Source organism: Haliotis rufescens, unplaced genomic scaffold (genome assembly GCF_023055435.1).
Source record: "Haliotis rufescens isolate VD_foot unplaced genomic scaffold, xgHalRufe1.0.p SCAF_14, whole genome shotgun sequence".
Lineage (NCBI taxonomy): Eukaryota > Metazoa > Mollusca > Gastropoda > Lepetellida > Haliotidae > Haliotis > Haliotis rufescens.
Genome location: NW_025963824.1, coordinates 24358769 through 24385106, shown reverse-complemented (window position 1 = coordinate 24385106; position 26338 = coordinate 24358769). Strand labels below are relative to the sequence as shown.

General features: G+C 38.6%; 1 protein-coding gene across 2 annotated transcripts; it reads right to left on the bottom strand.

Moving 5' to 3' along the window:
- Positions 1-26338, bottom strand: LOC124131230. Of its 2 annotated transcripts, XM_046494343.2 has the most exons (11): positions 26172-26338; positions 15793-15833; positions 15251-15296; positions 12533-12637; positions 11836-12017; positions 9239-9361; positions 7687-7782; positions 5118-5370; positions 4318-4413; positions 3114-3368; positions 1-2744 (listed from the first exon to the last, which is right to left on the bottom strand). In XM_046494343.2, the coding sequence occupies exons 1-11, from the start codon at positions 26260-26262 to the stop codon at positions 2710-2712; spliced, it is 1323 nt and encodes a 440-aa protein (XP_046350299.1). In that variant the 5' UTR covers positions 26263-26338; the 3' UTR covers positions 1-2709. The 2 variants fall into 2 exon arrangements, with proteins under 2 accessions (XP_046350299.1, XP_046350300.1); XM_046494344.2 differs by lacking the exon at positions 9239-9361.

Sequence of the window (26338 nt, the reverse complement as noted above, 5' to 3'; positions counted from 1 at the left end):
TAACTTTAAGCATTTATTTGGACACAACTATAGTATTGCGCCGTATTAAAGACAAAAGCCATTAAGATGTAACATTGTCTGCCACTGTAGCTCAAGCAAGAGATCCCGAGGGTATATGAATAAAACACCACAGCGGACGAACTAGCTATGAGTTCATTTGGAAATCAATGTATTCTCAGTCTTGTAAATTACCAGCTTTTCTGGTTGAACAAAGGTTTTGGTCAATTTCACGATGAAGTGTGTGAAAGTTTGATGAGAATGCATTTTATGTTCTTTTTTCTCTTGTTTTGTCGGTCCTTTGATTCATTCCTACACACGACAAAACTTTTATATCAAAAGTAATTTTGTATAAATATGTTACCTTTACAGACTGAGCATGACACAGATATATGATACATGTATTTTATTTATGTGAAAGATTGATTTTGGTGACATTCAATAGTAGTTTCAGACTCTTTTATTCATGATAATGCAAATAGGGGGACCCATTTGTATATGATTATTCGTATCAATGTCCATTACAAATTCGATTAATTTCTTAATTTCCCAATCACTAGCGGAGTGACAGAGACTTTATTTCAATGAAGTTCATAGTACATAGCTCGTCAGCTGCACCAGTAGTTGTACAATGAGAATGAATATGAAAATAGGTTTGTTATGGACGCTACACCGGGCAGACAAGCAGTTCAGACAGCGCTACAAACAGGTAACAGTATGGCCGGCTTTGAACACAAAGACTTGAACAAAAATGCATACACCCGTAGATAAGTTGTAGACAGGTTCGAGATCTTTTGTTGCGAAGAACAAACATTGTGCGACTTAGAATGAGGAAGAACCAGCTCATTTCAAATTACGAATTACAAGATTTATTTTTAATGTTGGATTTTTAATTTTGGGTCTTGAATCTTTTAAAAGTAAATTGAAATGAGCGTAGGATACAGAAAAACAGACACATAAACCATCAACATCAGGTTCACCTCCCTTGATCTGATATAGACAAAAGTAACTGACAAATGATGGAGAGGTAAACACATGCATGTTGAATGTTATGGAAAAATAAAAAAATAAAATCCATGAAGAAAAAGTCAAATTCTTAGGTATTTTTCATATTTTATTATGAAATTTACTTTAGTCCGTCATGGTAATATCATTTACAATGTCTTGTATATTCCGTATGACCTATATACAAAGAAACATCCGTAAATTCGATCTGAAATAGGAATTTACAGATTGGAACTTTTTACAAATAATTTTACAGTTTCAAAGTATAACAAATATCTGAATAACTGCTGAAACATAGAGAGCCTAATCATTTTGAGCACATGAATTTATCAGTCATGTTTTACTGTGGAATTATCGTTAAAATATCAAAATTCCTTTGCACCGGCATTCATTGTACACTGGAAGAAAAAGCAACATTTCCAAGTTTGGAAAGGACATGGAAAGACCGATCGTTACCACATTTCCTGAGTAACGCAAGGGGCTGTAAACAATGTTTTCAAGATAAGCCCCTTTCTTCTAGCGATTTCCACATGCACTTTCATTCTCAGGAATATTTTCTTTCAAGGCTTTGAAAGATTTTTTCGTTTGGAAATCACTTATTTCCAAGAGTTTGGAAAGAGAACTGTTTCTTCCAGTGATAGACTCTCCTTAAGTTCAACAGTCTCAGGGATTTTAACAATATGTACATATGTATTGATCACAGCATATGGGTAGACAAATGAAAAATATAAAATATCATAGTGACTCAGAAGAAAACACGGTAAAGCACCTTCTGAACAATCTTACATGTACATTGTAGATGTACAACGCATTACACCTTTAGAAATATATCTGTTAGTGATGGATAAGTATATTGTGCCATTTAATCTCAATCAAATTTTATATGGCCATGTGTACGCATTAGTGTCTCCGCGTACGGCCTTGTGTGAACGAGGATAAGAGACTGAAAACAGGTATTAGCAAACAAAGACACTAAAGAATGACAGAGCACTATTTCAAAAGGTATATCTTTTTGCAGAATAAGAACAGTGCTTACTGTGGGTTTTGATAACTGATGCCAGATAGTGTGATTCATTCCGGCTATTAAGAATGATTAACGAGTGAACATAAATCTGATTACAATTAGTAGTTTTACAACACACACTGTAAATTAAGTATGTTCTGGCGATAGGGTATATATTATTTACACTGTTGTGCTCTGTTCTGTTTTATGTGGCTACTTCAAAAGCATCTGCATTGACAATAGTCAGGAAGGTGGAATTGATTTGCATTTTTTCTTCAGCATTGTAATGAATAATTCAAACCGCAATACCACTGTACTAGTGTGGAAGATTAGATGGTCCAGTATTGATTCTGGTTGTGCACAGACACTGGTAATCTTGGCCAATGTGTATTAGATATGTTGATTGACGCAAACACCACGATACCACTGTTATAGATGATAGACACACGGCAAAGATCTTCACAATACCCTGGGATCATATGATCTGCCCGGAATAGCAATATATTTATATATTGAATAAATCTTGGATAAAAATAACTTTTTCTTTCTCACTCTCTCAGTCTCTCTCTTTTTCAGCTTTAACATTGTGATTACGTCACATTGTATTGAACCCGTTGAGACCACGATCATGTCTCGTGACTTCGTTAAGCAACCACTTATCACTTGTGCTTATCTGCCTTTCTGCATATCTTGCACTTCTCTTCTTACTGCTTCTCCTCTTTCTTCTCCTTCTCCTCGGCTGAAAGAGAAATACGTCGCAATAAAATGTTTGTTTTGGAAAATGAAAAACATATTTTCACCACAGTCGTAGGTTAGTGACTATGGATTATTTAGAGTTAATTTCGGACAAAATCCTATGTCCGGTTATCCCAAGTATCAAGCTCATCTATCAAGGTAACTGCCACACTTTATGAATGTAATGTCTCTACAAGTGTGATGTCCATCAATTTATCAGTTCATGACCATCATAGTTACACAGAGACACAAAATGTCTCAGTTCAACACAATTAATTAAATACACAAAATCTAAACCTAGACTGCTATGTTGCTCCAGGGTATAGAACATAGTGCCTCTTTAACAAGCAGGTAATAACAAAGAAAAACATACCTTTAACTGCCCCCTCCTCTGTTGTCTTTTCAGCTGTGCCTGTCTTCTCTGCACTTTCTACTGTTTCCTTAGCCTGAGCTGTTTCTTCCAACTCCTGTTCTGCCTCGTCTGGTGTTTCCTCTGTCTCCTGTTTTTCCTCCACCTGGTTACTATCAGCCATTGGGGCGAGCTGGCTGTCCTCCACGGCCTGCTCTATGTTATATTCTGCCTCGGGATTCTGTACATCGTCCAGGAGAGCGTTGGCAAGCATGTCAGCTGAAAAGAGATTCATCAAGAGGCTATAAGAGCGAGTGTGTTGGCCCAAAAACGTTCTTGGCATACAACTAACAGGCACTACGTTTAAATGGTTCTGTAAGACAAAAAAAACCCCGTTTAGTTCGACGTGCGTATAATTGAGTTAGTTTTGTAAGTGTTCAGTAGGTGAACTGATTATTAATATTATGGAATAAAACACTTAAAGCATACACTTGACTTTCGTTAAGTGACAAATCCAAAGGTTGGAAGCCCTTTTTATCACGTACTACACATCTTACATGACCTCAATAAGCGAATGATCATATATTGCAACGAACATTGGAATTGTCTTTCTTGTTAACATCATTTACCAAAGGGCAATTTCATTAATGACTATAATCATATGCTAAGAGATACATACTTATCAGCGATGTTAATGTGTACATGTTATGTGTTGCGAATGTTCTGACAAGCTGATGTGTTGCAATAAGTTGCCATGAACCACCGGAGTGTTTAAAATATATAACATGCAGAATAATCAGTCCTGCGAAACATATTCCATTGGGCATAATAGACAAAATAGATATGAAAATTACATGTATGGACCACTGAAAATCAGTGAGGCTCCAGGTGTTCGCGAAAAGGGCCCTACCGTTGTCAACAGTGAACAGTCTGTAGTTGTTGCCTAACGCCACAAAGCAATACTTCTGCTATACCACGGCAGCCTATAACCATTCGAGTCTTCACCAGACAAGGCAAGTGATAGACTAGCTAATCCAGGGACACAGTGTCTTTTCTTAATCAATCTGCTTATATAAATGATTCAAGGGAATGTTCTAGTTACACCTTTTTTTCTACTTATATTCCTTGCGAATCGGGTTCAATGAATACTAAATATAAAATTTAGTGGTTCCAACAAGAGATTCGACTGTATACCAAGTGCAGACTTGACAATAAAAATAATTCTTACCCAAAATATCCCTGATCTGACCAATGTCATCTGGGTTTCCATCCCTGGACACAACATCATATAAGTAGCTGACCAGAGCTTGTGCCCGAGCATTTCCTGAAACGAAAGAAGATTGCTCTATATAGTAACAGTAGTGCGATATCAGAAGACAGTGTATTGAATTGTGTATCTGAGGCGGCACTGAGCAATATTCACTCGCTTAATCATTTACAGTGAAACCGTACTCCGTTCATCCGATAATTAAAAACATTTCGTGAAATGCTACAGCAGTAACAATGCGGCATTAATGTCTCGCTCTTTGCATTCTTTACATCATGAGCATCGATCCACGCAATTTGTGGATGACATGCATCAACCAAGTCACCGAGGGTGACCACCCGATCCATTCACTCTGCCCTTACGACAAGCATAGGTTGCTGAGGAGCTATATTCTAACCCACGCATATTTTTCGTTTTCAAGATTACTCTTATTTCTTAAACCACTGCTGGTGAGTGAATATTTATAAACGTTACATTGAACAATATTTCAGCTCGGTGACTGGCTGATTGCGTGTCATCATATTCTGACGACGTGGATCGTTGGATTATATCGATTACTGGATTGTCTGGTCTAGAATTGATTATTTACGGGTCGCCATTATATAGATGGAATATTGCTGAATGCGGCTTTAAAACAACAAACAAAACACAACTTCTAACCCGGAATACTATTGTTTTTAAAAAAAATAAAACCTTATTCAATTTAAAGTTGACATTTGTAGCTAAAGTGGAGTATCCCAATTACAGAAAAATATTCCTACCTCCTTCGAAATCTTTTTGCCACCAAGCATTGAGCAGAGCATCAATGACACCAGTTAGAGATTCATCCCCTTCGGAAAGAGCGTCATCGACAACTGCCTGTCTCTCAGCGTCAAGGTCATTTCCAATGTAGTTCTCGTATGCACGGTCAAGGCTGTAGAGGTCATCTGGAATCTGCTCGGCAAGGGGTGCCATGTTGGAGCGCTTCTCTGCCTCATCGTAAGCTGGGTAGTATCCCTGAAGGGGTTCTTCATTCTGGAAGGATACAATCATGGCGTGTAAACAGATGCAGTGTGAACAGGTACCGTTATATAATTCATTTCAAGCCATAATATGTGGTTTCTCGAAGACACGGTTTAAGATGACTGGCTTTTGTGTAACAGAAGCAATGCCAGGGTGTTGTATTGATCGATGGACACTGGAGACGGTTTGAACCACCATAATTTTATGTGTATCTTTACAAGACTTGTAAAGACGGGTTGTCGTGGTAAAAAGGAAGCTGGCAATTATGCGCTGATATACAGACATATTGATAAGCATGGGGAACAAGCATAAGTAAAATGACAGACACTCTGGTAAGGACGCATATTATTTGTCTCATGCAAAGTTAATTGGTAATGTGACTCTAACAGTAGCGTAGACGTAGTTCGGTAAGGCGTCTGAAATATAGTATAGCAGCATTTTGGCAGGTTTAACGACACCGTGCAATCCTACACTTAAGAGATATCAGGGATCGGCAGTATGATTTGATAAAGACAATGACCATACAGGCAGACAAGCACAGGTACGTGGAAAACACAAATGATAATATAACATATAGGAAGAGATGAAATAAAGACGAAAATGAAGACAAACATAGCAGCGATGACAAACGAACAGAATATATAAATGCAGGTTTGACAACATACAGAGATGAGGCAATTACAAACTTGAGGTAAGAAGACGTACAATAAGCAAGACAAACAAAAATTAAGATAAACAAGTAAAATGACATCACAGGTATTACGACGCATACAGTTAAAATGACATCAGAGGTTGGAAGGCAAAGGTAGAATTACACCACAGGTAGGAAGACACACACACACAGTTAAACTGACAACACAGGTTGGAAGACAAGTAGGTAAAATGACAACACAGGTTGTAAGGCACGCTGGTAAAAGGACAACAGGTAGGAAGACAAAGGTAAAATGACAACACAGGTAGGAAGACATAGGTAGAATGACATCATAGGTAGAAGACACAAGTGGGGAGACACATACGTTAAATGACAACACAGGTAGGAAGACACACATAAGGAAAAACGACATCATAAGTAGAAGACATACAACTAAACTGACATCATAAGTAGAAGACACATAGGTAAAATGACAACACAGGTAGGAAGACACACTTATGGTAAAGTGACATCATAAGTAGAAGACACAGATGGGGAGACACATATGTTAAATGACAACACAGGTAGGAATACACGCATAAGGCAAAATTACATAAGAAGAAGACACATAGGTAAAATGACATCATAGGGAAGGAAGACACACATAAGGTAAAATGACATCATAGATAGAAGACACATAGGTAAAATGACAACACAGGTAGGAAGACATACATAAGGTAAAATGACATCATAGGCAGAATACACACAGGTACAGTGACATCATAGGCAGAAGACACATAGGTGCAATGACAACACAAATATGAAGGTAGGAAGACACACATAAGGTAAAATGACATCATAAGTAGCAAGACACAGGTAAAATGACAACAGGTGGGAAGACACACATGAGGAAACATGACATCATAGGTAGCAAGACACACAGGTAAAATGACAACACGGGTAGGAGTGAGTGAGTGAGTGACTATGGTTTTACGCCGCGTTTAGCAATATTCCAGAAACATCACGGCGGGGGACACCAGAAATGGGCTTCACACATTGTACCCATGTCGGGAATCGAACCCGGGTTTTCGGCGTGACGAGCGAACGCTTTAACCACTAGGCTACCCGACCGCCCCAACACGGGTCGGAAGACACACATAAGGTAAAACGACAACACAGGTATGAAGTCACACATACGGTAAAATGACATCATAGGTAGAAGACACACAAGTAAAATGAAAACACAGGTAGGAAGACACAAACACAAGGTAAAATGACATCATAGGTAGGAAGACATAGGTAGGAAGACACGCATAAGGTAAAATGACATCATAGGTAGAAGACAGGTAAAATGACAACATAGGTAGAAGACACATAGGTAAAATGACAACACAGGTAGGAAGACACACACAAGGTAAAATGACATCATAGGAAGAAGACACATAGGTAAAATGACAACACAGGTAGGAAGACACACATAAGGTAAAATGACAACACAGGTAGGAAGACACACATAAGGTAAAATGACAACACAGGTAGGAAGACACACATAAGGTAAAATGACAACACAGGTACGAAGACACACATAAGGTAAAATGACAACACAGGTACGAAGACACACAAAAAGGAAAAGGACATCATAGGTAGCAAGACACACAGGTAAACATGACATCATAGGTAGACAGGCTAACACTCACAGCATAGTTGTTGACCTCGGCATTCTGTTCTGCCAGGAGACGTTGGTACTCAGAGATCACTTGTTCCTCGTAACGCTCAGCCTCTTCCTCGCTCATCTAAGTAGTAGTAGTAATAATAATAATAATAATAATAGCTTAAAATGTATGACCATGAGTATATGCATGTTAAACATTTGTTTAACCAAAGGTTGATACCCATAATACATTTGTTATATACATGTATGTTATACTCTTAGCAGTCTTAGCTTAAGAAATAAATATAAAACAGTTGTATCGATCATAACCAACGTTGTTTCCACTGTCCAATCATCAAACAGAATTCTGACTTCTGAATGAAGACATCTGCATTACCCAGAACCACGAACCTATTCCCAAAAGCAATAACACCCAGAATCAGCACTGTTTCATCTCCTTTTTTTCCAAGAAAATATAGAAAACTTTAATCTCACACCAAGATCGAACTGCCAGGGGGCGGAACTAGTCTATCTTAGAAAAAAAATCATTTTGTAGAATACTGAATTACGTGCTTCAAGAATGTTATTAGCATTTCACCTCTCGCTGTTGTTCGCGCTAGCTGAACAGAGCTCCGATATTAGATTTAAGTTGTTAACCCGTCTTCATGGTACTTTCCAACAAATCAATATCTGGAATGCGCTATGTAATTATTGGGCTCCTGTTAGCCTCAAGGTAGATCAACTGGGATTTGTGTGCTTAATTAAGTAACGCTGTTTTGCCGCCTGTTTATATGTTCAAGGAAATATAGGTCGCATTGTTTTTTCATTGGAAGCAGAGATGGTAGTGCTTTAGAAATTGAGCTCTGTGTGATAAGTTTTTCAATACTATTGATTGTTGTTTTTTGTATTCTCATACCATTTTTGCTGTGCACGAGGTCGTCTGTAAAACATATTTTGACATATTAAACTCAACTTAATTGCTCAAAGAATTGGAAATCGTTATATAGACTGAACGTTTACTTAAATCATATCAAATTTAAAGGTAAAAAAGGTTTCTCTTGAGAAATAAAGTTTCGTTCACCCTTCAAAATTAACGTTTCAAATTGAGGTCCTATTTTAAGAATCAGTAAAAGCATTTAAGCCCCCCTCTCTTTGATTAAAGAGTTCCGACTGTCATGCAATTTTGCGAGAGTGGCAACTGTCACTAAAAACGGTAAAGAGCCACCTCTATCGGGTTGGAAGATCTTAAGATTCTCATTTGTCAGTGAAATCCCTTAAAATCCTAACCGAGTGCCAATTTCGTCACCGAAATCGATTCCAGAGATTGACGCAAAATGTTGAGTAAGCTTTGAAGAGGAAGACCGCACGTCTTGGAAGCCCTAAACAAACCCTTCAAAGGATGAATCATTGATTGGAAACTTTTCAAGTCGGGATCGATGTAATTGTATCTAATTTGGTTCAATACATTTACGTCAGCCAAGCTATTTCAACGTAATTGACTCTGCCATCGGAACCGCTCGCCCATGTCACGGAGTTGCTGTATTATACGGAGGTTCTTTCACAGGAACATAATCTCTTTCAAAGAATCGATAACTCACTATAGAAGAACCGACGAGGTCTTTCAAAGCGGCATAAAAGTTGTCGAAGTCCCACGATTTCAGAAGGTATTCTGCAACTGCCGTAGGCGAGAACTCGATGCTGTCCTGGCTTGGCAGGCTTTCCTGAAATGTTAAATTCCCTTTGTAGAAATGATTAGGAGAAAAATACATTTTCGTTTTGACTATGTGTTGCTATGGGACTTTGCGGGCTGGGTCAGGAAACCGCCAGATTCCACGCTGAGCGGAATATCGATTTTATTCAATGTTGTGCGTGGGAGATAAATTGATGACGTCAGGCCCGAGCTTTGACGTCAGAACGTTTCCGGTGAGAGGCTTTGCGGTCTAGATCGATGTCCAATGTCTATTTTGGCCAATTCAATAAACCCCTTTCATTCACAGAACCAGTAGTGCGCCGCCGCAAAATAATTATTCTCCCGATTTAGAAAGTTTTCATTGATCTTTGCATGAGCGTCCGCTGTCCTGCATGCAGATCTGATAAGGTTTGCCATCATTGCTTCCTCGTGAAATGATTTACTTTGTTCATAAACAATATCTGTTCGGGAGATCTTTTGGCAGCGCCAGCAGGTAGCAAACAGACATTCAAGAGGGCACTCAAACTTGTGCGAATTAAACCCTTTCACGTTTGAATGAAAGCACTATCACGCCGCAATGAACGCAATCTGCCAGGAAAGAGGTTTCCTATCTGTTCCTGCTAATATTGCCTGGTTACATTTTACCACCACCGACACAGAGATATAGCTCCCATATTCCACACTGTCTCAAGATAAAACTCAGTTTACATAATCAATATTCCTGTGCAAGTTCATGTTTATCAACGGCCGTAAGATCGTAAAACCAATATTTCAAATTCGATTTACATTGTTATACGACCATGGCTGATGGAATATATTACAATAACATATTGATTTTCTTTTTACAGTTTTGAAAAGGACTCATACATGCATAATCATAATTGTGCTAAGAATAATGCATATGCCCCTTGAGACATATTTTACTGAATAAATTAAGAACTGTTATTTTAGAAGGAAATTATATTATCTTGTTTTATTCTCTCATTTATTTTTCTCTCTTCGGCGACAAATCAGCTAGGCTGACGGAAAGCCACACGTGGTTTGATTCAGTGATATTGAGAGCATGTCTGTACATTATTCATTAACATCTGACGAAAGCTTAAATCAATACCGGAAGTTGAGCATCATGCGGTGAAGATGCTGCTCTTTATATTGCTACGAAGGACAATGGATCAGCAGCTTGTTCAGTGGTGCAAAACACTGTATTAACTACATCACATAGTAACGGCAATGCGGCTCGAGCCGATTTTGTCGCAGTAGTATGAAGGTCTATTAGTCCGCTTACTAAAGAGTGTCAGCATGCCATCGTATGTGGGAGGGGAACCCAAATTTTCGCAGGTCTTACAATATTACCAATTGAGCGAAACTCATGGGAACGAGTATTAGTCTGACAGACCAAGAATCACAATCGAGGCAAATCTAGGATTCGATCCTCCAGGCAGTGGATCCTGGCCCGGGTAAGGGACGCAACTCTGCACAACAAATTGCAACACCCTAGACCACTGGGCAACTCTATAACCTTTAATGAGTGGATTGAACTGCAAGAAGATGTTAAGTAATGGCTCTGGGGTTCTTTTAAATTTTTCATGAGGTTGAAACCGCACGTTGCTGCAGCTTGTGCACATCAAGATTTAATCACTTGATAAAACTGTTTTTTCCGATGCTACTTCGATGCATTATGAAAAGAGCTGATAACAAAATCACTCCAGTGAGAATGTGCGAGCGATAAAAGGAATTGTTTATGAGTGAAGCAAAAGTGTTTTGCATTGAAATCAGGATTTTATCAGGGCTCAACGTAATGAAATCTGACCCAGACTGTCGGGATATAAATAGACGTCCAGCGGTAATGCTCGAACGTGTTTCCGTAGTTTTGCTCTTATAATATATTCACTCACACCTCCTTAGCATTTCCTTTTCACTCACTTTTTCTTATTCTTAGTTATGACGTATATTGTCATTTTCACCTTTGATGATAGCATAGTGGTTAAAGAATTGGCTCGTCACACCCTGGTCGAATCTAGCCATGAACACAATGCGTGAAGCCCATTTCTTCTGTCGCTGTGATTTGAATGTAAATGCGGTGTTATACCATACCCATTCACTTCTCTTGTGTGTTTAATTGACAAGCCCGTACGCTCTTCCCACCTTTGACTCCCCCCCACACACTCATACGCACGCACGCACGCACGCACGCACGCACGCCACACACAAACACACACACACACACACATTCATTCAGTCAGTGATTCATGAGACCCGTGAAGATCCTGGGTAGAACAGGTCTTCAGCAACCCGAGCTTGTCGTAAGAGTTGACTAACGGGATCGGTTGGTCAGGCTCGCTGCCTTGGTCGATGCCTGTCATCGCATCCCAATTGCGTGGCTCGATGCTCATGATGTCAATCACTGGATTGTCTGGTCCAGACTCGACTATTAACATATAGCTGGAATATTGCTGAGTGCGGCGTTAAGCAGCAAACAAACAATCATTCATGACGAGAACCTACCTCTTCAGCCTCTGCATCTGCATCCTCAACTTCTTCCTTGACGAAGGTCTCGTGTACACCTTTGTCGGGAATATCGACGTGTGTCTCGGCAATTTGATGCGGCTCACCAGTTTCATCGTCGTTTGTTTCAGACACTTCTTGTGTGACGTCAGCTAAAACCTTTCCTGTGTTTGTGTCTGTAACTGAGAAAATCAATTTTCATTTAGCAAAGCTGACACTATGACCATCCATAGGTCTTTGTTAAGGATGGAATCAGACGCGTTGAAGTGTTAACAACGCAATTATAGCTGCCTAAGTCTACCCCAAAGAACATTTACAGATGTGTGATATGAAAGCTCAACGTAAAGTCCGATTTATCAAGCTGAAACTACTCGGGCTTAATCGGCTTATTCCGTTGCTTGCGTATATATAATAATTCCCTGAGAAGCCATGGCGTAGTGATATTGCACTAACTCATTGTCAACCGCGTAACACCAAGATCCCAGGGCATATTGTTCGAAGTTTGAAGGTTATTTTGTGCTTAACAGACTTGGGCAGACACTTTCATTTGAAAACAAAATCAAACGGAGACATTAACAGTTGTGCTACTGCAGCCAGATTGTGGTATCACGTGATAGTCACGTGAGGTAAGAGGTCCCAATGGGACGAGACAATCCGAACGCGGAAAGTAATTAAAAGCATTCTTTATTCAACCTACCTTTTTGTTCTGTTTTCTCGGTTATTACATCTTTTCCATTGTGTGTTTCAACATGGGACACTTGACTTTTGTGTACAGCAACGTCATTGGCTTTACTCTCTGCACCTGCAATATTCAAGATCATCATTTCCTTAGACCAAGTCAAATGTATCATTCATTTCTGGAATAATCAGAAAAAGTTGGGAAATTAAGAACAATTCCCCAGAACAGAACCCCAGTTAAATCAGACAGTACCAATGTCAATTGATACGATATTACTTAACATGAGTCGGTTTCATGCGCAAATGGCATGCTATTCGTCCGCCAACATTTCCAAACATGCCGTCAGATTTACCTCTCACCTGGGCACTCGGAAAATCTCTATCCAGTGTCGAGTAGTATATATGTGCATATCTAGAAGCCCTGGCATATTTGTCTGGCATTCAGGGTTACCAAATGCTTAGCAAACGCAGAATTCTAAAAGGCATTTTTTTAGAAAATAGCAGGCACATGACTGCAAATAAGCAGCTTTCTCGTGACATTTTCTTGTCTTACGATTGATAGTTGCTTAAACCTTTCACATCATAGAGCTCTCATTATCACGAACGTAAGTCTGTTTACATCTCCTTGCCGTCGCCGATAAAAGAGCACTTCTTTATCTCTTGTGAACTTGTGAAAGATTTCTGAGAACAATTGTCAGAAGTTATTTTGCACAATGCCCTTCAAAACCATTTGAAGCAGCAGCATCAAAGAACACAAGAGCGTAACGTTTTGTAGTATTTGTGCTTCAGCGTTCACGCAGTATAAACTACTTGGCCATTGCTTTTGTCAAGTCCTATTTGCAGGATAAAGTTTCCCTAATGTCCTAATTCCTGACGTTGCATGAAAAGGTCGCCTGGTACAAGATGACAAATAGGTTCAAATGTAACATCTGAGCATCGAATAGAACTCGAGTGAAAGGTCGAACACAAGAAGGGTATTTTATCTCTAAACGAGAACTGTTTTATTGAATCGAATACTTTTGCCTGTAAAGTAAAAGGGCATTAGTGTTCTTAAGTAGAAAGGAAGGTCCGTTTGTATCCGGCGTTAATGCATCCTTACAGTTAATCAGCGTGATGCAGAAGGAGTGACAAAGTACGTTCATATTGGTCACTTAGGAATAGTTAGCCTGAGTTTCAGATGAGATTGGCATTTGCGTAAAATACGCAAAATACATCACCATAACTATGAATCTTGACGTGTTATTTAAAGACATATTCCAGCTCTATGCAGTCTGTAAATAATCCAATCTTAACCATACAATCCAGTGATCTGCATCATGAGCATCGTTCTACGCAATTGGGATACGATGACATGCATTAACTAAGTCAGCAAACCTGACCACCCGATCCACTTGGTCGCCTTTTTCGATAACGGTTGCTGAAGACTACTTCTATGCATGGGGAATAGTGACTTTTGTCTGAGACAGACCATACTTTCATTCAGTGTCAAGGACTTACATATGCTTCTCTGAAGGAGGCAAACAATTACTTGGGGACCGATCCCATTATCGTTCTCAAACCCATGCCCAGTGAACACATAGAGATATATTTTGAAGACTAGATTATTTTTTTTATCATATTCGGGAAATATTATTTAAAAAAAGAATACCATGCCAAACCCATCACACCCGGCTGAGCGGAAACATTATCTTTGGAGCAACCTCTAAACATAGATAAACAATTCCAGCCCTTGTAAGAATGTTGTTCTATGGGTCTATATACGTGATACCTATCATGTACGATCTACTTAAACGCGTTATCGATTACCTAAACGAGAGTTATGGGTCTATATTGAGGATGTTCATAAATTAGTTAGTGTTATGACGTCAATGGTTTGAGCATCAAGCAGCAAACGAACAAAAGATTCTGCCATTTCCAAGGCCGTAAAACCAAGGTCTCATGTCCTTGGGGTAAATGGCACTATGTTATTTCCGACAAGAATAACATCAAAGAAGGTAGTTTTAGGTCTCTGAGGCCTTCAAACTTGTTTCCAGTGGGCGACATGCTGTGGATTAACCTATTTGCGTCGCTTGTTGCAAGTCGTTTTTCGTTCCCCTTTGTAACTGAACTGTAACAGCCTTCACTAATTCAAAACAATATGTCAAGAACGTATTGATCTCATCTTTCCGACAATGACATAACGGCTTGGCAAGGCTTAATAATGCTTTTAGAGAAAGCAGTTAAAAAAGACAAGCATTGTCATAAACTCTACTTTCGTGACATACACCCTTACGCGTTCGCAGTGTATTGCAGTGATTTGGGTGTGTTAGTACAAATTATTTATACCATCTCAAAACACAAAGAATAAAGACCATTGTTGGTACCATCGGGTCGTCACAAAACATATCGATGGGAATGGACTCAGAAGACTACTGGGCGTGTTAAGACCAGGGTTCAATACGCATTCATGTCTGCAGAAATGTGTCAGTAGGGTTATTAGTACGTCTCCTCAGGAGGCGTCTGGATCTGTACATTGGAGCAATTATTCAGGCTGCTCAACGATGCAATGATGCGTCTGATGAGGACGGCCGCAGTGTCTGTAGGTCTGTAAGTTCCAGGAAATGACACCATGGCCAGTTATTGAGAGAACTCTTCTGGCGTTCGAAATTGCAGTAATGAATGCTGGGATCTGGCCTTCTTTGAGTTCGATATTGAATCGATTAATCAGGTTTAGGTAAAAAACAAAGTGAATACTCACCAGCGAGAGCAACTAATTTTTCAAGTTCAGCTTCCTGATCTTCAACCTAAAAGAAAAAAGTGTAATACCATTATAAGGTGATCTCATTTGGCCACGCAGGTGTAGGGTTTCCAAGACAAAAAAGGTAAAGACATGTTTCGAAATGTATCTCATTTTCGTGGTATTTTAAAATTGCTGAGTTATTTTAGTTTTCTCGCTATCAATACTTTTGGTTTGGCACGATGATAAAATGGTTTTACGGTTATGTCAAGATTGTCCGATGTTAATGGAAGAGTGACCTTTCTTTGTCAATACTATTGGCAACATGATTGACGACAGTTTGAATTTATTTAATGCCTAATTTCTTATCATCATTTTGAGTGATATATTGATAAAAAAAACACACATTTTTTTATGGCTTCAAATATTTCTTTTTTTAAGGATTGACAATGGTTAGATATAAGCATATGTACACAGATAAAAATATTCAGATCAAAAGCAGAAATTCTGCCGCTTCAGAAAATAAGACCAATTTTGTGATATATTTGATTGGTCGTACTCACTTTGTTTACTCCTGGTCTATTTTCAGACACATCTCTCTTTTCTGAAATGACAAGAGAGATGTATGAAATGAAGCATGTTAAAAGTGTAACAAATATTGTCATCAATCAGTATCACTTGATGTAAACAGACAGATGGAGTCAGGATCGGAAGAATTCACTTAAATGTAAAATATCACAATGACATCCTTTGTAAGACTTTCAAATAAGGAGAGGAGTGGTGAAATGAGGCTTAAGGTCGCGTTCAGATACCGCAGTTTTATAATGACTAGCGACCGCCTCCGTGGTCTAGTGGTAGAGCGTCCGCCCAGAGAGCGGAAGGTCCGGGGTTCGATCCCTGAATGCGTCATACCAAAAGACGTTAAAAGATGGTACTTGTTGTTACCCTGTCTGGCGCTCGGCATTTGGGGGCTAAAACAAGGACTGGTCGGCTCGGAGTCAGTAAACTGGGTCTGAGTGGGGTATTCATGTTAAACTGCGGCATGGTATCTCAGTGAGCTAGCACTATAAATCGGCATCAGTCCGGACTAGAACAAGCAGCCATACAAACACACACACGTAGATGCACGTCGCTATATAAGTGCAATAATCTTGGACGCGACGTTAAACCCAATTTCACCTCACCTATAATGACTAGCCTGCATGTGTGGTTTATAGTGCTAGCCAACTGAGATACCATGCCGCAGGTCAACACGCCTACCCTACTGAGAAACATTATACTGACTCCCTGTCGACAAGTCCTTGTTTTATCCCCTCAATACCGAACACCAGACAGGATAACAAGTACCATCTTTTGGTATAAAGCGGCCTGGGGATCGAACCACCGACCTTCCACTCTTCGAGCAAACGCTATATCGACTACACCACGGAGGTGGTCTGATTATCGAATATACAGGACTTTAATGAGAAACTATTTCGAAATCAGGGACTGCTAATAACAACCTATTTTCAAACCAGTGGGCACCCAATAACAAACTATTTCAAGAACCGACATCGAATAACAAACTATTTCGAATAGCGAGGACAGGGTTTCAGCTTAATGCGATGTCCAAGTGGAGCTTTAGATTGAAAATCGAATGCAATCACAAAGTTGTCAACACGCCATTAATCCTAATGATGCAATATACAAGCAATCACTCTAACATAATCCCCGCGTTCAGAGTAATCCCAAACTCCGACAATCAAAGCTGTTAATGTCGGGGGCGCTTATGAAACATGTATGATGCTCCTGTAAATACTAATCACCTGGCCATACGCGGGGCTATATGGGAACAGACTAATGATATTTACAGAAAGGTTCTCGTCGGGACTGGGGACAGCTAACTGTTGTTGTAAATCACTTCGACATTTACCAAAACGATTGACGCACATCAATAAAACTAATGTGATATTGAGGTCGGACTTACATGCCGGTGCCTTTGTGTACAGTCACTTGTAATTTCATACAGTGTTAAGAAATATATTATAAAACGCTGAAAGTAGATCCCTTTTAAAAGGTTTGTAATTATTTTGTCAATTACTCCTGCTTTTGAATAATAAAGATACACCTGCACTTACATTCTAAATAAAATAATAAACTCGCCAAAGGTTTGTAGAAATGATTTCTATCTCAACAAGCTCATGCATTTCGAGGTATATGCATGTAGATTTAGATTCATTTAATTATTTCAACATCTATGTGTGCGTATATGAGCTTAACACTATATCAGCAATGCAACTGTTCGCGCCTCTGGTGTATGTACAAATGCAGTTATCTCCAATCCAGACAGATGTAATGTAATATACTGAGAAGAAAATCGAATTTTAATTTTCTTTTCACATTACATCTACGCATATGCATCCAAAGTTAAACAAACAAAACATCCGCCTATCCAATCAAAACGCAACAGAGACTAGTTGCATCTCTATATCCAGTGTCAACCTTTCAGAGGGCTTTTATATATCCTGCCCATGACATTCTACATCCAGTTGTCTCATTGTTTGATCCGCAACCCAATACCTCCATATCCCATCAACATTATCTCTGACCTATACCGAACAAAATGTATATTGTCTCTGAAACAACCATTGTCCCCGGCGACGTTGTTCCTGGCAAGAGACTTAACACTAATTTCCCGCCTAATTCGGTGTCACTTGGGAGATGGAGCAATAAGTATTCAACAGACATTAAACCTCCTCCTACGACCTGCTCAAGTAGCTAGTCTTGAATACATTCATGCTAACGTGGGTGGAAGTTGTCCTGCGACCGAGGTTGCGAGAAGGCGTCGGAATGGAGGGACAGACTGCGACCCTAAACCACGCAAACACGACCCCTGTCATCTCCAGGGTTTTCTCGTGACAGCAATGCTACTCAAGTTTCCCATGATCCGGCATTAGAAGAAGTAATGCTATACCATGTGACTAGAAAGTGTTACATTGAACATAACGTGGTATTTCTCGCTGGTGTCGTCCACAAAGACTGTTAAGGGCATGTAGCTTAGGGATTGTAATTATACGTGACCTGTGACTTTCTTTGATGTATAATTGACAGATAAACCAGAGTACAGTAAACAAGTAAATATTGCTGGACATAACAATTATATTCAATAAAATTGAGCAGGTCGATAAAACGACGATAAATAATTAAACGGATTGGTAATAAGAGTGATTGTATGTATGCAGAAAAAGTATTATCAGTTGTATTGAAACATATGATAGATGGTTGACGTATCAATAGATAAATGTTTAATGTATAGATAAGAATGAATGGACGAATGCATTGGTAATTTGATGTTATATGCATGAGTTGGATCGTTAACAGATAGATAAAATGATAGAAATAATTAAATTCAATTAATGTTTCTTTGTCTTTACTTCACCAGACAATGTTAATGACACTGAAGGGAAATGCTTTTGATAAAAAGACAATAAGCAGAGGGCTCTGTGAAAACATCCCAAATAAAAAAAACGCAGTCTTCCTGCTGTCATCAATTTTGTCTCATAATCTTCAGTGATTTTCCTTTCATGTGTTTAGTCTTACATTGCCCCATGTGAGATTGTTCTTCCTTTGAAGTTGACCCTATCTCATAAAAAAACATGGTTGAAAGAATTATGTCTCCTTTGAAGATGGTCATTATCGCATCAGCGATTTTTCAAATAATCTATTTATAGTATCAGTAAAGGTATTGATATTTGTCTGAAATGAAACCCAATTACTTGATGATTGAAATCTGTTTGTAGCAATTAGCTGAAAGATAACGTTTGTCCAAGGGGAAATAGCATCCAGTACAAGTGCTATTCACCACGCGACAAATGTCGTTTGGTGCGACTGATGAGGGATGTCTAAGCGACCATGGATGAGGCACTAATTATGGTCGACATTTGTTATGACTACAGTGGTCGTTATTGATTATATTTACCTACGTCAACGGAACTGCGATTCATTTAGGCCTTAATAAACACGATAACTGAGTAGACGTCCGGTATCTATTGCCTTTTGGATATAGATTTAAGAAGTCTGAATATAGACATGCAACATACAATCGTCTTTCGTAGAAATTATAACAGTATACTTGGGTATAGCAAATTCGGATATGTCGACAAGTCATGAGTAAACCGGTTAAAATTGAAGTTAATATTATAACAGTATATATGTTAATAGCTTTTTCCTTCGTCATCAACGTTCGACACGTCTCCACGTCATCGACGTAGGGGCCATGTTTGTTAAGTCAAACACCAGTTTTGTTAAAGTAAAAAGGGTGACTAGAAAACTTGCAAAAAGGTATCTGTACATGCATAGACACAATGGTTTACGTTCTCAGTTAGCTTTACACTCCATTCTGAAGCTGAATAGAAACATCGAAAGGATTTGCCGTCTGTTGTCTCCTTGTAAACCACGATAAATACGATATTGCTTGGAACAAGGGATGTAATTGAAAATGGCCTCTAATTGTGATCCTTGTTTACAAGAGGACGCGAGGCTGGCACGAGAAAAACAGCGGCTGAATGTCACATCTTAAAAGGTTTCTGACATGAAGAAAATGGCCAAGACCTATTAGAGGGAACAAGTAAGGTTGGCATTTGCACAATGAATATCACATCGCTCTCAGATATCGATGGAGTGTTGTCTATGGGTAATGTGATGGTCCAGACTGACTAGGTAGGACAGAGACCGCAGGAAATTGTTCTGAGATAAGCTGCTTAAATGAAGGCGATGGGACCAGATTGGTCTGCAGAGGACCAATTATTGGATATGTTGGAATCTCCTAGGTATATTTAATGAGACCAACTTCAGTAAATTGAACATGCAGGCATTTTAGGATTCTATTAGTGAGACAGAGATGCCATCTCAGACAATAAGAAAATCGGTTTAAGAGTATGAATGCTCATATCAAAATGTTGTCCATTTGGAATAAGACCATGTCTCACAGAACGGGGTATAACCCTGAAGCATACTGACAGTAGAAGATTTGATACACGAGTACTGATGTTGTTGTATAAAATCGTACGGTACAATTTTATTTAGCAATGTCTACAGTATCTATGAAAACGTTATTGTTACGCAGTTACAATCTGTTACGTTCAAAGCCCCTTTATAAAACATGAATTGGTTGAGAACAAATATTGTAAAGACATACAAAAATATACGGTGTTTTTCAAAGAAAAGTCTTTCGATTAAATATTTGATGATACTTAGATTATGTGGAACGTTGGTAATAATTTGATATAAAAGGAGGTTACAAAGCGCAGACGCTAGTGTTAAAATATGCATGTCTAAGTTAACACCACAAAGGTCATTGAACATAAGCTGCCGCTATTGATTGGCGTTCTGGGTACAGTGTAGTGATCTAGTTTCAGATGGTGATATTTGATGTGATGTTCAATCCAAAAGGAAATAACTAGGCCACTGAGAACGTTTGTTTTCTTCACCATATCGATCACGCAAAGTGATTTCTGTTTTGAAATAGGTTTGCACAGAGTGTTATTTATACAGGGCTATTTTTCTATGTTGAAACATAACACGGGACCAATGTTGATATCGCGTAGGCGAGAATCAATTTCTGATTTAGCTTTCCTTAGAAACTTTCCACGAAAAGGAACACATCCAAGAAGGGCCATACAATGAAACTCCACTGATAAAATTCAGATAGTCTGAATCTATTTATTTCCATTTTGTTTGTTAACCGATATAAGAAAATAGTAAGTCAAGGTTCTCTTTTCAGTCAGAGCATGTTTACACAAATTAATAACTGTTAGAATTGTCCGACCGTGTATGTGTGTCTCCTAGGAGTTTCTGTGAAGAGGTATGTATGATCGAGTTTCAGAATAATATTAATGAAAATGTTTGAATACGTACACATGGAAAACCTGTTGACCTATGTTAAATTTTAAAGGCAGTCATTAATCCTTGCAGATTTAGGCTCCCAGGAAGAAATGATTTAAGACCCCTTTTATTAATATAGCATCATTGCAACTAGAATTTACGCCTTATTGTTACATTGATCGATACCTGCCAGCTACATAATTTCAGCCATGCTCTTGGGATCTGGTTATGACGTTGTTTGTACGTGACAAACAACAGTTCCGTAGCAAATGGAACCGTTGACATTTACATTTCGCTGTTAAGATTGGAAGTTGTCACAAAGGAGGCATTGAGACTTAAGTAATATTCCTGACACGTAGTGGTTTTCCTCAGGCTTATCCGGTGTAATCCTTGAAATACTTCTGACATTTTCTAGGCTTGAGTGCTAATGTTTTTCAATAGTTTATGCGAAGCGTGAGGGCAATTCTACGCCACCAAAAGTCCTTAAACATCATAGCAACATTTGACAACTTTTTTGCAGTGAATTTCATATATCGATGAATGTTAACAGGTTCGTGGTCGCGTGAAGGGTGCTGCATCATTAGATTCAGTTATGACCAAAACTTGCATCTTCGCTGGAACAAATAACCTTTATTGTATCTCTAGAAGGTATAACCTCGCGGCATTTTATGTTAAATGTCATAGGGAAATCTCAATACTCAATAACCTTTCAATGGTTATTGAAAGAGTCCGGGACTTCCAGAATCGTTCGTGATCATCACAATGTTATTTACATGGTGTCACGAGATATTAAAAAAAATCCTGTTTGAGGGGAATTGTATGCAAGGACTCTTTCTACCATCCACAAAAGACCACACCAAAATCAACGGCAAATATGATAAGGAAGATAATATCCATCTTGAGTTTTTAGATCCCTTGACAAACTTTCCAGTCGAGCAATAATTAAACTACCTGTCAGGCAAAAGAAAGTAAATACCCAAGTTTGTTGGTGGCTATAAATGAAACAAACAAGAAATGAGTATTCCATGGTAATGTATTTGGCGACTTTTCATAATCTAGTATCGTTTTAATAACATTTGTACGTTTTGGGTCAAATTCAATTTTTAGGTGTATACGTCCGGCAGTTTATTAGGAATATATCAGCAAAATCCGTTAAACTTTTTTTCTTTTTTCTCCCTGCTTTCCTGCAACAATCGTTTCCATCGTGGGCTTTGACATTCTTCAGAAATTTGATATTGCGAGTTATTTCACACAACGAATATGCTTTCTCGGAGGCACCATAGCGTTCAATAAGAGACAAAGCGTAACCATCTGCCTGCTACAGGCGTTTCATGATGCCGACAGAGAACAAACGTCTGCCTGCTGCAGGCGACCGATGGTACTTTAGCCCTGTGTTTGCGATGGCTTTTGTTCAGAAACATTGACGTCTTCAGTGGTTTTATGTCAATAATGTTATTATGTTTAAAAGTGCGGGGGAAGTATCATCCATTTCTATACTTTGTATCTAAATCGACGTCGAATGACTGTGTGGACAAGACAATGTTTATTGTGTTGACATTTTGAATCAGAAGATGGCCTTTAGATGTGAAAAAAAGGAAAGACGAGAACAAAAGTTATCAAACTTAGATTTTTCTTCTCCGATTTTTACGATTCAATTAGATATCATTTATCAAATTTGCCTTTCCTTGTACACCTAAAAGTGAGAACGTGATCAACCATTCATTATCGACAACACGCTTAAACACTCAATATAAAACACTCAGATATACCGTAGGATATTAGCCCTGGGACACAACTGAAATACACTTGCCTTGTCTTCTGATTCAAACAAAGAAGATTAGCCAAAATTCAAAGTGAGCTTTCCATATGCTGGAAACACATAGTTAAAGAATACTATATTACCTCTGTTTTCTGAATTACCGATGGTGGCAGCGTAACCTCTCTAAGGAAATCTTAATGTCACCGTGTGCTCGTATTAATGGACAATAATGGAAATAAACGCTGAGTATTTCCTCCCATGATGATCTCAAGACTCGTTTAGGGCTCCTAGGGGCCCTGAGGTATAATTGCCAGGTTCCCTGGTAGCCCTAATTGCGGTTTATAATGTAATGAAACAAGGAACAGTTCAGGTCACTAGGGAATGCTAAAATCAAGTGCATAGAACATTGGTATGAATTGCTTTTCTGATTTAGCGTTACCCTTTCCGCGAACACCTGGTGTCATCAGTGCTTTTCATGGATCCATGCATAGAATAACACCGCTGTTGTGCCTTTTACGTCCAGTAATCAGATTGATCATACTATGGCGTTGATGTTTTCTTTTCTTTTATGATTGGTGTTTCATCATATCAACTACTGCATATGTTTACAAGTATTAAATACGTCTACACTTAGCATAACATAATAAGAAATAGTTATATAATTTTGGCAAATGTTTGAATTGTTTACCAAATTTGGTGTGTGTATCCGTTACATGATGAAGTACACCTAACAGTGTAACGGTCTATCAGAAAACTGTCCTATGATTCAGGGCGTCACTATTTCAGATCCATATTCCAATATCATTAACTGTACAGTAGATTTGACTTGTGGTTTTGCCAACAGTTAAATCGGTTAGTTGTTTGTGTTTTTTCAAGCAATGCTCTTTAGATGCGGTTTTGCGTCTTTTTGCTTTGTCGTCATTGATAAATATCTAATAAATGTATTGGTAGAATATCGCTTCTCATAGCCATGTGTAACTGTGTACCTGTAGGTGATAGAATAACCCGATAAATGTTCATATTCTTAATATTTGTCCTTTTTTAAAATGTTGATTCAATTATCTGTAGATGGAAATACGTAAGTACTGGGGAATAAATACTTAGTCTGAACTTTTATCACATTTAAAGGCATATATACCCTAACAACGTATTTTATTATAGATTTGATTTCTAGTCCTTTTACATCCCAAAGAATTATATGAATGAAGGTCAAACTACAAGGTCTGTCAGGATAATGATCGTAGATTTTATCGTTTACAAAACCCATTAGAATCGTGCTTTGATATAAAATAGAAATTTATCCCATAAATCTGTACAACCTAAATGAATGCTAAATGTTTTCAGTTATACGTTATATGCTGTCTGTAGGCCCAAGGTACACATACATGATATCATATTTACGAAATCAATGTGTTGAGCAAAGAAGATTAGCTTCTCCAGCAGAACCAACACCGTCAGTCCCTTAGGTCAACTAATTTAAATGTCATTTGGGAATATTTTCTCGGAATCATATTGCAAGTTGCCAGCAGAGCAGCATTTATATTAACGAAAACGATAAAAGACCAATATTTATAACCTTTTCCACAGAAATCGATGAAATGGCAATTATTCTCCCACTTCAAATACATTGGTATACACTGAGGGGGCGGGAGACAATATTGATATGCGAGTCGACGGATCGCGAGTGACTGCCGCGAGTGGTGACGTTTGATATATTGTCAGAATAGAATGTAGAACATGTCTGCGAGTCTGCGACGTCCATATGGCTGTTCGAGACTCTGACTTTCAATCAATTTGAAGTTACTGTACCACTCCTGGAAAAATGTTACCTAAAGTACAATGTTATCACCCTGTACATGTACATCCGATTATCTCAAACTCGGTTGTATCGAACGACTGTTCATCTCGAAGAAAACACGGCTTCTCTCTACATGTTCTCTACTTTGAAATTGCCAAGTACTGATTTCAAAACGTCGGTCACTTAAACATACGTTAATCTTACCAAAACCCGGTTGTGTCGAAATACTGTTTATCTCAAAGAAAACCCGGCTACGCTTTATATGTTTTCTACTTTTAATTTGTAAAGTCCTGTTTTCGAAGCGTCAGTTATTTGGAAGCATAATTTCTTCTTATCCAAACCGAGTTGTGTCGAAATACTGGAAGCAAGCATGGCTGTGCCTTAAAAAATTAAAATGATAAAATCCTGATTTCGAATAGCTCGTGGGGCGGTCGGGTAGCCTAGTGGTTAAAGCGTTCGTTCGTCACGCAGAAGACCCGGGTTCGATTCCCGACATGGGTACAATGTGTGAAGCCGTGATATTGCTGGCATATTGCTAAAAGCGGCGTAAAACCATATTCACTCACTCACTCGAATAGCTCGTGAGATATTTTTAATGTACTTTTTGGGTGTTTTGTTTGTTTGACCCTTGATTCCGTGACTTTAGGTGATCCTCTCGAGTAGTCACGTTCCCATTATCGTTGTACGGTTCACTTCATCATGAAGCTATGCTATGTTTAATATATGTCAGAGAAGCCACAGGGCATAACTGATGTACCATCAGAAGGTACGCGTAGTGCTTATACAACTGTCTATGCTCTAATAGTTCATTATACGTGTCGCAAAAGACGCACTGATGCGACGCAGAAGCAGTTCAGTTTTTTAGTAATGATTCACCACATCTTGAAGTAAAAGAGTTCACTCTTGTGCGTCGCAGAGGTACGTCTTTTGCTCCAAAGCGGCATTTCATCCAAAACAATTTTTATAGCTCAATGTGGAGAATATTCCGTTTGCTCAAAGGAGAACATTTATATCTTTCAGAAATAAACTGTTTTACATGTTGGTAGTCTTAAGTGTAATTGTAAATAAACACAGTATTTGTTGGCAAAGTCACAATTCAAATATATTGTACAGTTAATGATATTAAAAGTAGTGGAATTTGAATAATGAAGTCCGTTTATGTAGAAAAGATGTTACTCTGACGGTAAACAGGACGTAACGAAATCCGTCACATTGTTGGATATACTTCATTAGATAGGAGGTTTACAAGTTCAAAAAGATAATATGAAAAAGTATATTAATACACCTTTTTGTATGGCACTTTTGTTGTTTGAATGTTCTGCCGAAACACAGCGCCCCAAACACCAATGCGTTTCAAATGTTTTCATATGTTTAATCATCATAACCCAGAAACAAGGTGTTGATGCTATTAATATCAATTTGAAACTAGTAAGATCGATCTAACAGAGAAATATGGAAAGTTCTAGAAAACTGTTTGTCAAAGTTAAAAAAGTTGGAGACATCTAATAAATAAAAAATCTCACCTTTAGCTTGTTTCTCTTGTAATGGTGCCGCAAATGTTCCGGCCACCAGAACGACTGCTAGCACACAGCTATAGACCTGATGCGCGTGCATTTCGTGTGTGTGAGATACAGAGCTAAACCTTTCACGTCCTTCTCCTGATGGTAAACGCGGCTTCTGAACACCAGCC